Here is a 12,517-nt window from a genome sequence, read left to right as displayed (position 1 = left end):
AGTGACAAGAGAGCAGAGCTCAGAACCAGGAGGAACTTCCCATGGCCCTCAGAAATGGCGAGGAAGACAGAGCACTCAGGGTTCCCAGGTGCCACAGCTAGCTGTTTGTCATTGTCCTTAAAGCTGTCTGAAGTTTCCTTCAGGTACCACCACTGCCACCAGATCTGTAAAACAAAAATTCAGCTGAGCAAAATGTAAAGATCTCATTGGCTTTATTCAGGATTCAGCATCCCGTCTAGCAGACAGAAAGGATCTCTGAGGAGCCGTACATAGTGAAGGACTTTTGGAGGCAGAAGGGGGTGGGACAAGGAAGTTCCTGGTGAAGAGTGCATTGTTTCAGGCAAGGTCACCTTCCTTTGGGGGACAGCAGGGGTCTGTCAGGCGGATTACCTCACCAGTGCTGACCAGGTACCTCCAGATTGACTGGGTTAAGATTCCACTCCTGGGAGAGGTTGAAACTGTAATTTAGACATCAAGTCTCAGTTTGGTGAGTGGGCTTAGCACGAGTGACTCGCATTTGGGCCGTGTGCCTTTTTTAAACAACGTCCACGTCTCAGGCCCCCCACGGTGGGCGGCCCCCGGGGGTGAGGACTTGGCCTCGGCCCATGTGCCCCACCTGACCTCCCTGCCTTTGGACACCATGGCGGCTCCTTGTGACCCAGGGACAAGGATGGCATCCCCTTCTCAGCGATCACCTCGGGTTTTTGTTTCTTTAATTCTTTGGATAATTTTGATTTACCATTATTTGATTTAAAAAGCCGTCCCTTTCAGTGTATTCATTTCCCAGCCTTCTTTTCTTTCAGGTCTTGCCCCTCTCCACCTTCTCCTGCTGTGTGGCTGTGTGACGTTACTCGCCCTTCCTTCGCCTGCTTCGCTCCCATCTCAGCTCCGTCTCCAGCCGTAGATGGCCTGATGATGCGCCGGCCTTTTCACACGAAATCAACTTGCTTTGTTTTTGTTTTAATTTGGTTTTTGATTCTTTTTACTGTTGGCACAAACGATGTTAATTCATGGGCCTTTTTCTTGCTCAATTTTGGATGCCCTGGGGTGGGGGCTGCATCATGATCTGCTGAGGAATGAACGCGAGGGGGATGGAGGCTGTCACCCTCCGAGGTGGTGGTTGCCTTCTGATCATGTCTGTGGCTCAGGAGAGGGTGCCAGGCAATGAGCTGTGTGATCGCCAAGTGTGTCATGCTGGGGCCTCCAGTGTCAAGGACAGGCCTGGGGAAGGGGGAGGCCCTGGCCCCTGAGCTGCTGCCAGCCCCTGCATGGCTTCCCCCTCCACGGTGGTGGGACAGGGAGCTTGGGGAGGGGTGTCAGGTGAACTGGCCAGGTGTGCCGTGTGCACAGCCTGCACACCCTGCGGGGGGGGAGGCCCAGGGAGGGCTGGGAAGGGCCAGGCATGGCAGTGTTGGCTGAAGGAGCACCTCTGCAACTCAAGGCCAAGCCCGCCTCAGGCTGTGGGGGGGACCCTGTCTCCCCCTCAGCAGCCTCGTGTCCTCTCTTGCAGGAGGTCCCAGGTCATTGAGAAATTTGAGGCCTTGGACATTGAGAAGGCGGAGCACATGGAGACTAATTCATCAGCGGGGCCCTCGCCATCGAGCGACACTCGCCAGGGCCGCAGTGAGAAGAGGGCATTTCCCAGGAAACGGGTGAGCGCCTGGGGTCCGGGGCCAGTGTTGAGGCCCAGGCAGTGCCATGTGCGGCCACGGGGGCACAGTCAGCATGTGGCCCCACACCTTCTCACAGACCCCCCCCAAACACACCTGGACACGCTGCTGCTGGGCTTCCCGCTCTCGTTTCCTAGTTGTTTGCTTGTGTCTCTCCTCTCCTCCAGTGAGTGACTTTCTTGCGAACAAGGCCTATCTTCTGCATCTTCCTGTCAGAACTTCATCCGTTTCTGCTGAAGGCTAGTCTGGCGAGCCTCAGATCCCAGGTCATAGCTAGAGCTGCTGTCTTCCTCTCTGAGGCAGCCCAGCCGTGAGGCTGAGCACCTTCCTTCCTCCTTCTTTCGAGTGGCGGCCATAGCCCTCGCTTCTCTACATAGTCCACGGGCAGATCCCTCTTCTGAACCCTCCTCCTCCTCCCGGGCAGCCCACCCGCCTCTTACGGCCCTGCTGTGTCCGATCTTCATCTTCCTCCCCAGCTTCTCTCTGGGCTCATGAGGTGCTCTGCTGCTGGCTGCCACAGAGTCCGCGGCTCTTCCTTCTGTGACCCTGAGAAGCCAGGGGACGGGGGTGGGACCAGGAGAGTGATGGTGACGAGTGCATCTGAAAGAAAAGGCCGCTCCAGCGACTAGCACGTCTTTGAGCCCGCTGTGTGAAGCGGGAGGCGCTGGACGAGGAGTCCCGGGACGCCGGCTCCGGTCCCCATGCTGGCCCGGACTTGCCACGGGGCCCAGACAAAGTGCTCTCGTCCTCGCCTGGGAACAGTCTTGACCCTCCCACAGCTCTGGCTGCTGGTCTCCCTGCTCCCCGCCTGAGTGTACTGGCTTGTACTGACTGGCGGCTGCTCTCTGCCACAGGACCTCCCCAACGAAGCCCCCACAGCTCCTCTCCCGGACACCTCGGCCTCCCCCCTGTCTCCACACCGAAGAGCCAAGTCACTGGACAGGAGGTCCACGGAGTCCTCCCTGACGGTGAGCCCAGGCGCCCGCGCACCGAGGCCTGGAGACGCTGCTCCTGCTGCTTCTGTCACTTGGGGTCACTGTCTGCTTATGTCCGTGCGTCCATGCTGGCTGTCCCCTCTGCACCGGCCTTTGTGTCTGTGCGTGGGAAGCAGATGCTGTGTTTCTTTCCCCTTTTTGGACTCCATGGGCATCCTGAGCTCTGAAGTCCCTGGTAGAAGAGGCCACTTGGCCAAGGCAGCAAAATCCTGACTTTGGGGAACCGGGGCCACAACAAGGAACCTCTCTGTTCTTGTTTTGGGTGTTTATTTCAGTGACACGTTGGAGGCAGGAGCCCCCTCTTGCTGGGGGCCCTTGCCTTGTCCGTGGTGTTTCACCGCAGAAGGAGGAAGGCCTCTGCCCTAGGTCCTTTGAGCTGCAGCAGTGGAGGTGCAGGTGGGGCGCGGTCATCCGGGACCATCGCTCCTTCGGGGAGCTGAGAGTGGCAGGCCAGAGGCCCTGAGAGTGCAGGACAGCTGCTCACAGGGTGACCTGGGGCTCCTCTCTGTGTTGTCCTCAGCCTTCTGAGAAGGCTGCGGTTGGTGCCACTTCTGCCCCTAGGCTGTGGAGCCTCCGCCCACACGTTCCCGTGAACCTGAACAAGGATAGGAGGGCTTCTTACCTGGACGAAGTTTGTTTTTCCCTTGAGTCTGAGTTTGGCTCAGAGGTTTGGAACCAGAGACTCGCAGAACACGTGTTGCTGGTGGTGGTCCTGCCACTGTACACCGTTCTCATAATTCCCGCCCAGTCCTTCACGTACAGGAAGACATCACAGCCTGATCTGGTCGGGACAGCTGTAGGAAGGCGGAGAGCGAGCCCATGGGGCGAGGGGAAGGATGAGTCACATCTCTTTAGGCACCGGCTTTACAGGTGTCCAGGCGTGAAACACAAGCAAGGCCCAGCTGGGCTGCAGGTGGTCCTCGGGCGCTTCCCCAGCTGCTCTGTAGGCCCGGGTGCAAGGCTGCGGGAGAGCCCGGCAGAGACCTCACCCCCTGCTTTCCCGCCAGCTGTCCGGGGTTTGCATCTCGCAGGGAAATGAGATAAAGCCCGTCCTGTTCGATAGGTGACCTCAGGGCCTCAGCAGGCTTGCTGCTGCGTCTCTGCTCAACACTGTACGTGGGCTCTGCTCTTCAGGCTTCCTCTCTCCATCTTCCTGTGGCTTCTGTGAGAACTTCTGATTTCTTCTTTTAAGGCTCACTGCAGATTTTCCCCTTCACGGGAAACACTAAACTAAACGGCTCTCCCTCTGGGCCGTTCTGTGCTGCCAGGCGGCTGCTGCCGACGTAGCCAGGGCTTCCCTCAGAGCGTCCGGGCAGCCCAGCTGCTGCTGCTCACAGGGCGCTGGGGCCGTGCCCGGCATCTCGTCCCTCGAAGACACACGAATCTGTGGAGTGTTTGCTGGCAGGTGGAGAAATGCCTTTTCCTGCCGACCACCTCATCTGCACAGAAATGCCTGCCCCTCGGTCACCCTTTTCCCACGACTGGGATATCAGTGTGCTTTCTTCTGAACTGTACTTTTTTTCTCCCTTTCTTAGCCCGACCTGCTGAATTTCAAGAAAGGCTGGCTGACCAAGCAGTACGAGGACGGCCAGGTGAGTATGCAGGGCTGCTGGGGCCTCTGAGGTATTGGGGAGCAGGTACGAGGTCTGCCTGGCCTTGTCCCCAGCAGGTGTGGGAACACTGGCTCAACCCCCCACCTCCAGCGTGGCCTCGTGTCTGGTGGGCCAGGACTGGTATAGCTGAGACCCCCGTCTCCTCAGGGAAGTGGAGGAGCACAGCCTCCCCCACCCTCAGTTCTGCAGGGCGGGGGGGGGGGGACCTCTGGAAAAGATTGCCCTCCTGCACCCCGAAGGGATCTCAGCCTCAGGCCAGGAGGTGTCCTACAGCACTAGCTCCCTACCCAGTAATCTTTCCTAAAAGTTCTCTGGGAGCCCAGGCTTCCCAGGAAGCCTCTGGTTGTGTGGTTGGCTTGTGGTTGCTTACAAGGCCGGCCAAGTGGACAGCAGCCGAGGGCTTCTAGACTCTACCAGAGACTCCAGCTCAGCTGCAGTCCTGGGAGGAGCCAGTGTCGTAGTCTTGCCATCAAACTCAAGCAGGAAGTGCCATTTGCAGCTGGACCTGCCAGCCCCACCTCGACCCTGCTTGGGGCTGGAAGGCCAGGCCTCTAAGAAGGTGTCAAGAGGAGCCTGCTAGTTCATTAACAAGAGAGGCCCTTGAAACCCCACCCTCCTGAGCTCCCCTTCGTGCTTCCCGAGCGACTGTGCCGAAACATCATCTTTTTCTCTCTCCTCCATATCAATCCCCTTGGCCTTGCTGAAGACTCAAGTCTCCCTCCTTGGTACTCACAGTGAAGACTTGGGAAGCTAGCTGGCTGGTTTGCTCCTGCTGGCTGCAGGTGGGCGCACCCCTCTGGTTAGCCAGCCAGTGGCTGTGGCTCACAGGCAGCCACCTAAGGGTGGAGATGCTGTTTCCACAGCCACCTTTCAGCTCTGAGGGGCCAGCCCCCTGTCTGCAGCCTCTGGAGTTGAGACTGAGGACTGCGAAGCACTTTTCACCAGCCACACCACTGTGGGTTACAGAGAGCCCATAGCCTGCGGCCCACCCCAGCTCTCCATGCTGCCTGGTCACGGGGGAGCCGCAGCTTAGCAAGTGCCCTGAGGTCATGTGCGCATGGCTGCCTGCGGCCTGAGCAGAGTCCTGTGTGTGTCTGCCACTCGTGGGAGGGGCCACCTGCCCTCTGCTTTTCCTGTGCTCTGGGAGGTTCCCCCAGGACTCTGGCTGTGGATCACCTTGGAGCAGTAAATGTGCCGCTCTGCCCTAGCTGAGTCTGCTTTTCCCTTCCCTTTTAGTGGAAGAAACACTGGTTTGTCCTTGCTGATCAAAGTCTGAGATACTACAGGGATTCGGCGGCTGAGGAGGTGAGTGTCTTGGTTTCCTTCCCAGTTGTGGAGACAGCCGAAGGGCTCCCAGCCACCGCTTCTCCAGGCTCAAGTCCCCTTCTGTCTGTCGACAGGTGTCTAAGTTGCCATCTTGGGTTTCCTGGTCTAGATTTGATGGGAAGGCTGAGCATAGTGTGACAAGCTTTTGATGTTCTCGTGACTGATTCTTCCTGAAACGTTGGGCTGTTCAGAGGCCCTGCTTTAGGTGTCTGGGTGGTGTGCTTCAGTGACTTCTCTTTTCTCTGTTCTTTGAAAAACACTGAAAGAGATCTTATTTTAAAACTCAGGATGAGCAGTTTTGTTTTTCCTACAAAAATTTCATGGAGAATTGAGTCTCTTGAAGAAATGGAACTAAATCTTGTCCCTTGTCTTTTGGACAAAGATGGGATGTGACAAATGAATTTGGTTGGCTCAGTTGACTGTCTTGATTCCATGATTGAAGACCAACCAGAAGGAGCTCTTTTTCCTTCACCTACAAAAATATCTCTTTTGAGCAATTTGGCAAGTCTGTGTGTTCCTACCTTTTCCCTTGCATCCCACTCCAGGAACCCTTCAGATATATTTCCACATATAGGAAAACATCTGTGCCCCAGGTTAGTCATTCCTACATTTCTGTAAGAGTAGCAGATGGGCAAGAATCTAAATATCTTCCATTAGGGGGCTGGTTATATGTATTTACGTATCACGAACCTCAGAAAAACTATTGTTATAAAATTAAGATGCCATTTAAAGTCTCAGTTCTTGAATACTCTTCTATATTCTGTGATTCAAAATCGACGGTGAGCGTAAGTTGCTTTTGCTGCATTCCGGAGTATGAGGGGTGCCTTGTGGGAAAGCACTTGCTGCCCACGCGCGCCGCCGGCCGACCTGGTGGCTTCTCCTCGCACAGTACTGTCCGTACTGGAAAGTGGCAGGAGCAACTGAGAGACATACTGCTCACTCACTTTGGGTGTTTGGCACTTCCTTAAAAATGAACCAAGTGAGTCTCTTCCGTTAAAGAAAACAATGGACAGTTTGGTGCCAGTGATACAATTTGAACTTTCAAGCGAAATTGGAACTTTGGAAAATGTGTTTTCCCCATCACAAACTTGGCAGCTTCCCTTTCCTTACAGACAGTCCTGATGACATAGGTGCTCATACTACCATGTTTTGAGCTTGGTAATGAAATACGTCTATTTGTGGAAGATACGCATACCTTGATGTCTTCCAAATGACCAATACATAAAGTTACAAAATCACTCACGGGTACAAGTCCATTCAGAGGGAAAAACCATGGATTTTGATATAACGGAATGTGAAGTCCCTTGATAGGATTTCAGATTCCACTTTGCAGTTAACCTTTAAGAAAGTACAGCTTTTCACGGTATATGTCAATCAGACCGTCATGCCGTGTACCTTCAGCTTACACAGTGGTGTATGCCAGTTATTCCTCGACCAAACTGGGGAAAAAGAAAGAAATGACCATTAAAATATGTGTCTCTTTTCCAGTCTCTCTCTGTAGGTTGGACTGTCTTTGTATACAGTTGACCCTTGAACACACACAGGGTTAGGAGTGCTGTCCCCTTCCGCAGTTGGGAACCCGCATGCAACTCTTGACACCCCCAAAACTGCACTAAGAGCCTGCGGTTGGTCACAAGCCTTCCCAACGGCACAAACAGTTGATTGACACAGATGTTGCACGTTATGTGTGTCGTACACTGTGTTCTTACAATAGAGTAAGCTAGAGAGAAGAAAAGGCCGCTAAGAAAATCATAAGGAAGAGAGAATACATTTACAGTACTATAGCAAAAAAAAATCCGTGTACAACTGGACCCACACGATTCAAACCCATATTGTTCAAGAGTCAGCTGTACTTCATTCAAAATGATATATTGAACAGGATGAATGCAGCAACAGATGTGAGAATCCAGCTGTCCTTGGAAGCCAAGCATTTAAACCAAGATTTACAAAAATCCCTGGCTGACTTTTTAAAATATTTTTTATGATAAAATAAAATGTTTCTTTGTGTTCTTAAATGAGCAAATACGTTTACTTTTTTTCTAGTTTGTTTCTAATATGCTAGTATCGTCAATAGAGAAAAGTCACATAAATGGGGACCTCAGTTTTTAAGAGTAGAAGAGACTTCCAGCATCAGGGTTGAGAAGCACTGGCATGGGGTATCTTTGGCAGGACGCACGGGGACATGGCGTGGATGCTTCCAGGTCGCATAGGATGGGCAGTATCCTCGCTTGTCAGTGTATATGCCCATTAAAAATAAAGCTAACATGGAAATTCACTTGTCTAGGTGTTGACTTTTACTTTCTCTCTGCAGGCGGCTGACTTGGACGGGGAAATTGACTTGTCTACGTGTTACGATGTCACAGAGTATCCAGTCCAGAGAAACTATGGCTTTCAGATACATGTGAGCCTGGGGTGGAGTTTGGAGACAGCCTTGGTGTGGAGGTGGGGGACACGGGCTTGAGCTGCTGGAACATTTCTCCAAGAACCCGATGTCCCGGTCCGGGGACGCCTGTGGGCAAGCCTGACCTCCCACGGGCTTAGTTGCACGCGTTCTTTGCCGTCTGTCCCTAGCACCTCATCCCAACCCCAGTTTGTGATCTGAACAAAAAAGTAGGCATTAGCATCTTTCTTCTCAATACTGTTTAGAAGCTTTGTGTTACTGAAGGGCCTTTCTTTTTCTTTTTTTTAAATGCTGGCATTTGGGAAGGACGTGGAATAGGGGAAATAAGAATAGAAGTGTTAGTTAAGCTTTGAATATTGGGTTTTCACTCATTTATTCTTTCATTTGGAAATTTACGGATCCACTTACAAGTCTTTTTTTTCCCCACGATCTTGTGAGGGACTCAGGCCAGCAAGGCATTGCCCCTCCCACCCCCGCCCTCAAAAAGAATCTGATTGGAGAAATGAAATGGTTCTCCTGGGCCGTTTATTAAAGCTGATGGCTCAAGGGCAGGGCGTAGTCCTCAGCTGTTGCATCTGCCCTCACTCTGACCCCAACTGCAAGATCAAGGGGTGCCCAAAACCGCCTCAGGCTCCAGAGTTGGCCGGAGAGACTCACAGAACACAGGAAAGCACTATACTTAACCTTTGTAGTTTCCTTGTAGCAGAAGGGTGCAAGTTAGAACAAGGCAGAGGAAGAGACAGGGAGAATTGTGCTGGGATGGCCCTGAACACAGACATTCCGAGTCCTTGGGGATGCCTTCCATCTTGGGTGATGTGTGGTAGTACCCGGAGCTTCCAGCCCAGGAGGCTCACCCGAGTCGGTGCAGAGCTTTCACTGAAGCTTGAGTTACTGTCCATGTAATCGAATGTAGTTTCCCGCCTTCTCCTCAGAGCTTGGCTGATTTCACGTGTCACAAATCCCAGCCCTCTCACTTCATGGCCGGTCTTTCTGGAGTGGCCAGGCCCCGCCCTGAATGACAAGGATTCACAGGTTACTTCCCAGGAACTGGGACAAAGGCCAGACCTCTCTTTGGGCAGAGCTAATTCTTCCCTCGCGAGAGCCCTGGGAATGTGTGCTAACGAGCAGCCGGACAGAGCTGCCACCTGGGACTCGGTTTCCCACTGGGAGCTAGAACTCCAGTTGGGTTGCCTTTAGCAGGGTGTTTCCTTCACGTCTGCGGGCCCACCAACTCAGTTGTAATTCTGGACTCCGAGTAGATCAGACACCTTGGGACTAACTTCTATTAACCAAACCCAGAGGAGACCAAGGTTCAGACCCAAAGGCCGGTGAGTTTATTACAAGGAAAAATCCAGGCGGCTGCCCACCGGGCTACTGGTCATGCCACTGCCTCCACGCAGGGCAACCGTGTGGACACCAAGGCCTAGTTGGAGGTTACACTGACGGCTTGGCTTCAGGGCCAGGGCATGAGCTGGTGGGTCTTGGTGGTCTGTGCTGCCCTGCTGTGACGCTCTTCTTCTTGTCCCTGCAGGAGGGATAGCCATGCTTGGTGAGCCAGCGTGTCAGCACTGGAGACAGTGGTGCATTCTGGCTTTCCGGGCCCATGCCGACCCCCCACCTTCACCCCTACCTCTCCATTTTAAAGAGCAGGTCTCTCTGGCTAGGGCATCCTGGGGGTAAGAAATGTCATTAAGTCAGCACTCATTACTGGGCTTGTCACAGCTTCACTGTTCTAGGGCTGCTTCTGTGTGATGAGGCCGTGGCCTGAACTGTCTAGGTGCCAGTCTGTCTCTCTGAGAACTCACCTGCTCTCCCTGTCACCGACGAGGTCATTTCTGAGTCACCTGTGTTCCCTGGCTGAGCTCAGCTGTCAGTCAGACCCCTCTTCACCTTACCCTGGGTGGGGCAGCATGACCTTAGCTCCAGTGCGGGTGCTTTTCCGTGAGTCCCATGGCCTCAGAGTTCTAAGCCAGGAGAGATTGCTTTTAGTGCGGGAGAGTGGGTCCCAGGAGGGGCTCGGCCTGGACCACTAAGGAGCTTTAGGGTCTTGCAAGGCAAGGCTGGAGGGCCGAGTTTGTCGTCTTCTTGCCTGGCCTCCAGACCCAGTGGCACCTTCAAGGTAGCTGAGTGCGGAAGCCAGGTGAGGGGGGCGCTGCAGGAGCCCTGCGTGCCAGGGCAGAAGTCGGTCTTGTGTGGAGGTCGGGGGAAGCCCTGGAATGTGTTAGAAGTCACAAGGCGGTTGTGCCTTAGGAAGACCCATCCGGCAAGACACACAGCTCACTTAGAATGGAGGGGAAGGTCAGGCAGCAGGCCAAGTGGTGAGAGGCAAAGCAAGTGGTGAGAAGCCGTGGTGGAAGGGCAGCTGGGTGTGGCCCTGGCCAGGTGACAGAGCAAGCGTGAGGTCTCCCACCCCAGAGCAGGGTGAGCCTTGTGCTGTAGCCAGTGACAGAGGTGGCTTCGCAGCAGGGGAGCCTCTGGAGTTCTGGCCTGTGTTTGAGGCGTCCCTGAGAACATTAGGCAGCCGCAAGCGTGGACCTGCTTGGGAAAGAGCTCTCTGCAGGTGAGAGATGAGCTCATGGGAGACAATGTACAGATTGCCGAGGTCAGACTACAGAAATACCTGCGCTGGAGGAGGGAGCAGAGGAGCCAGGGATGCGGGGGAGCTGGCCCCGGGGGCAGGGGAAGGGCCAGGGCATAAGGGACGGGTGCTTCCGAGAGCCCTGAGGCAGCAGCCCTGCCCTTGGCTTGCACGGAGAGGAAAGCGATGAAGGGGAGATGAGCTGGGTCGTGGGCCGGGGCCCTTCTCGATTAGGGGTGCCGGTGGGGGCCTGAGGTGGAGGATGAAGTCAGGTCCGAGCTGCGCTTTGCAGCGTGCTGGGCCAGCACATGCTCTCTTTATATTTTGGCCCCTGGCTGTGCCATTGTCCATCCCAAAACCATCTTGGGGATTTCATCTTCCCATCAGCTGAGTAGCTGACGTGTCTCACAGGCCCATTGGTCAGTAGCCTGAGCAGCCTAAAGAACAGTATCGATACCCTCGCTTCTGTGACACGGGAGCCCGTGGTGCAAAAGCAGGGTGATGGCCTCCAGGAGACCGCCACCTGCATTTCCTGCCCCTCCCCATCTTGGGTGCTGCCTGGCAGTATGGCTCAGCGACACAAAGGTTGTGTCCCAGAGGCCTCTCTGCTCGCTGGCCCTGCTGCCTGCTCTCAGCCCCTGTCTGGCTCCCCTCCCCTCCTGCCCACCTTCTGTCCCCACATAGTGCAGCTGCTCTCCCTCAGCCATGACCGGCGTACTCCTCCATCTTGACTCCTATCCCACCAGGTCACCCAGGTCGGGGGCGGGCAGTCCAGGGATTGTCCTAGAAGAGCCCCCTTGCACTCCCATATCCTGTCAGGAACTGCATACCATCTCCTTTACCTCCCCAGAACCTCCCTCTTCTCTGTCACCATGTGAACTCTAACTACGACTGCCCTGGCGGCGGCCCAGCAGGTCTCCCCGCCTCTTCTCAGCCCGACAGATGTGGCCCCCATCGGGCTCAGCCCGCCCGCCAAGTCCAATGCCTGCCACTCTCCTTCCCATCACCCTGTGCACCTGCTGTGCGTGGCTGCGTGCTGCTGGGGCTGGGACTGTGCTGTCCCCAGCCTGGGGGGCCCCTTCCCACTGCTTCCCACGTACCAGCTTTGTTGTCAGGTTGTGCTCTCTCCTTCCCCCGAGTCTGTGAGCCCCTGAAAGAGCAGGGCGAGCCATCCGGGGGCCAGGGACGTTGTAGGCAGAGTCAGCCATGAAAGCAGATTTGCTCTTCCCTTTGCTCTCAGGCTCTTCTTCGAGGGGGGCACACTCGCTGCTCCTAGGACAGCCCCCTACCTGGCTGCAGTTCTCCCTACAGGATGTCCTTTGGGGGTGGGGAGGTGACAGTCCCTGATGACAGCTTGTCTTCTGTGTAGACGAAGGAGGGCGAATTCACTCTCTCTGCTATGACATCTGGAATCCGGCGGAATTGGATCCAGACCATCATGAAGCACGTCCACCCGACCTCTGCCCCGGACGTGACGAGGTAAGACAGCCGGGGTGCCTGAGGGAGCCACCTTCCCTGCCGGCCAGTGCCTCACTTCTTTGTGGGTCTGTGCTTCCTGTGTCCCAGCACCGCCTTCTTCCTTCCCTCTTCTGTCCCACCTCGCCTGGCCCTGCTCAGTCTCCTTTCGGCTTCCTGGTTTTTCTGCCCCTGGCGACCTTTTCCTCCTGTAAGCCTGGCCAGCGGAGGAGTGTTTGTGCCCCTGTCGGAACTGAACTTAGTGGGAGGAGCCCCTCTGGCCCAGGCACTGCCTCTCTGGCGGCGGGGTAACGGCAGCCCTGGACGCCACCTTCACAGGCTGCCAGAACATTTCTTTTTCTTGCTCTTTTTGCTCCACGCCTCCGTCTGTTCGATTTCTGTGCAACCAGGAAAAACTTCTTTGAGACTCAGTGCTAGCACTGGGTTGGAAATCTTGTTCTTCCCTCGTGTTGAGCCTC

The 12,517-nt window shown here is 55.0% G+C and overlaps 1 protein-coding gene across 7 annotated transcripts in view; it reads left to right on the top strand.

Moving 5' to 3' along the window:
* The window catches only part of MPRIP (myosin phosphatase Rho interacting protein), a 148,887-nt gene that overhangs the window by 103,868 nt on the left and 32,502 nt on the right, over window positions 1–12,517 (top strand). For 6 of the 7 annotated variants that reach the window (XM_087867705.1, XM_045778160.2, XM_045778155.2 and 3 more), the window contains 6 exons: window positions 1,511–1,652; window positions 2,525–2,638; window positions 4,201–4,257; window positions 5,515–5,583; window positions 7,916–8,005; window positions 11,953–12,062. In XM_087867705.1, the coding sequence (XP_087723831.1) occupies window positions 1,511–1,652; window positions 2,525–2,638; window positions 4,201–4,257; window positions 5,515–5,583; window positions 7,916–8,005; window positions 11,953–12,062 (582 nt within the window). The remainder of the gene's footprint in view (window positions 1–1,510; window positions 1,653–2,524; window positions 2,639–4,200; window positions 4,258–5,514; window positions 5,584–7,915; window positions 8,006–11,952; window positions 12,063–12,517) is intronic. The other variant, XM_087867706.1, reaches the window with a different exon arrangement.

This window comes from Ursus americanus, chromosome 14, assembly GCF_024610735.1.
Source record: "Ursus americanus isolate L20-20 chromosome 14, mUrsAme1.1.p, whole genome shotgun sequence".
Taxonomy (NCBI): domain Eukaryota; kingdom Metazoa; phylum Chordata; class Mammalia; order Carnivora; family Ursidae; genus Ursus; species Ursus americanus.
This window is presented reverse-complemented; position numbering and strand designations above follow the sequence as displayed.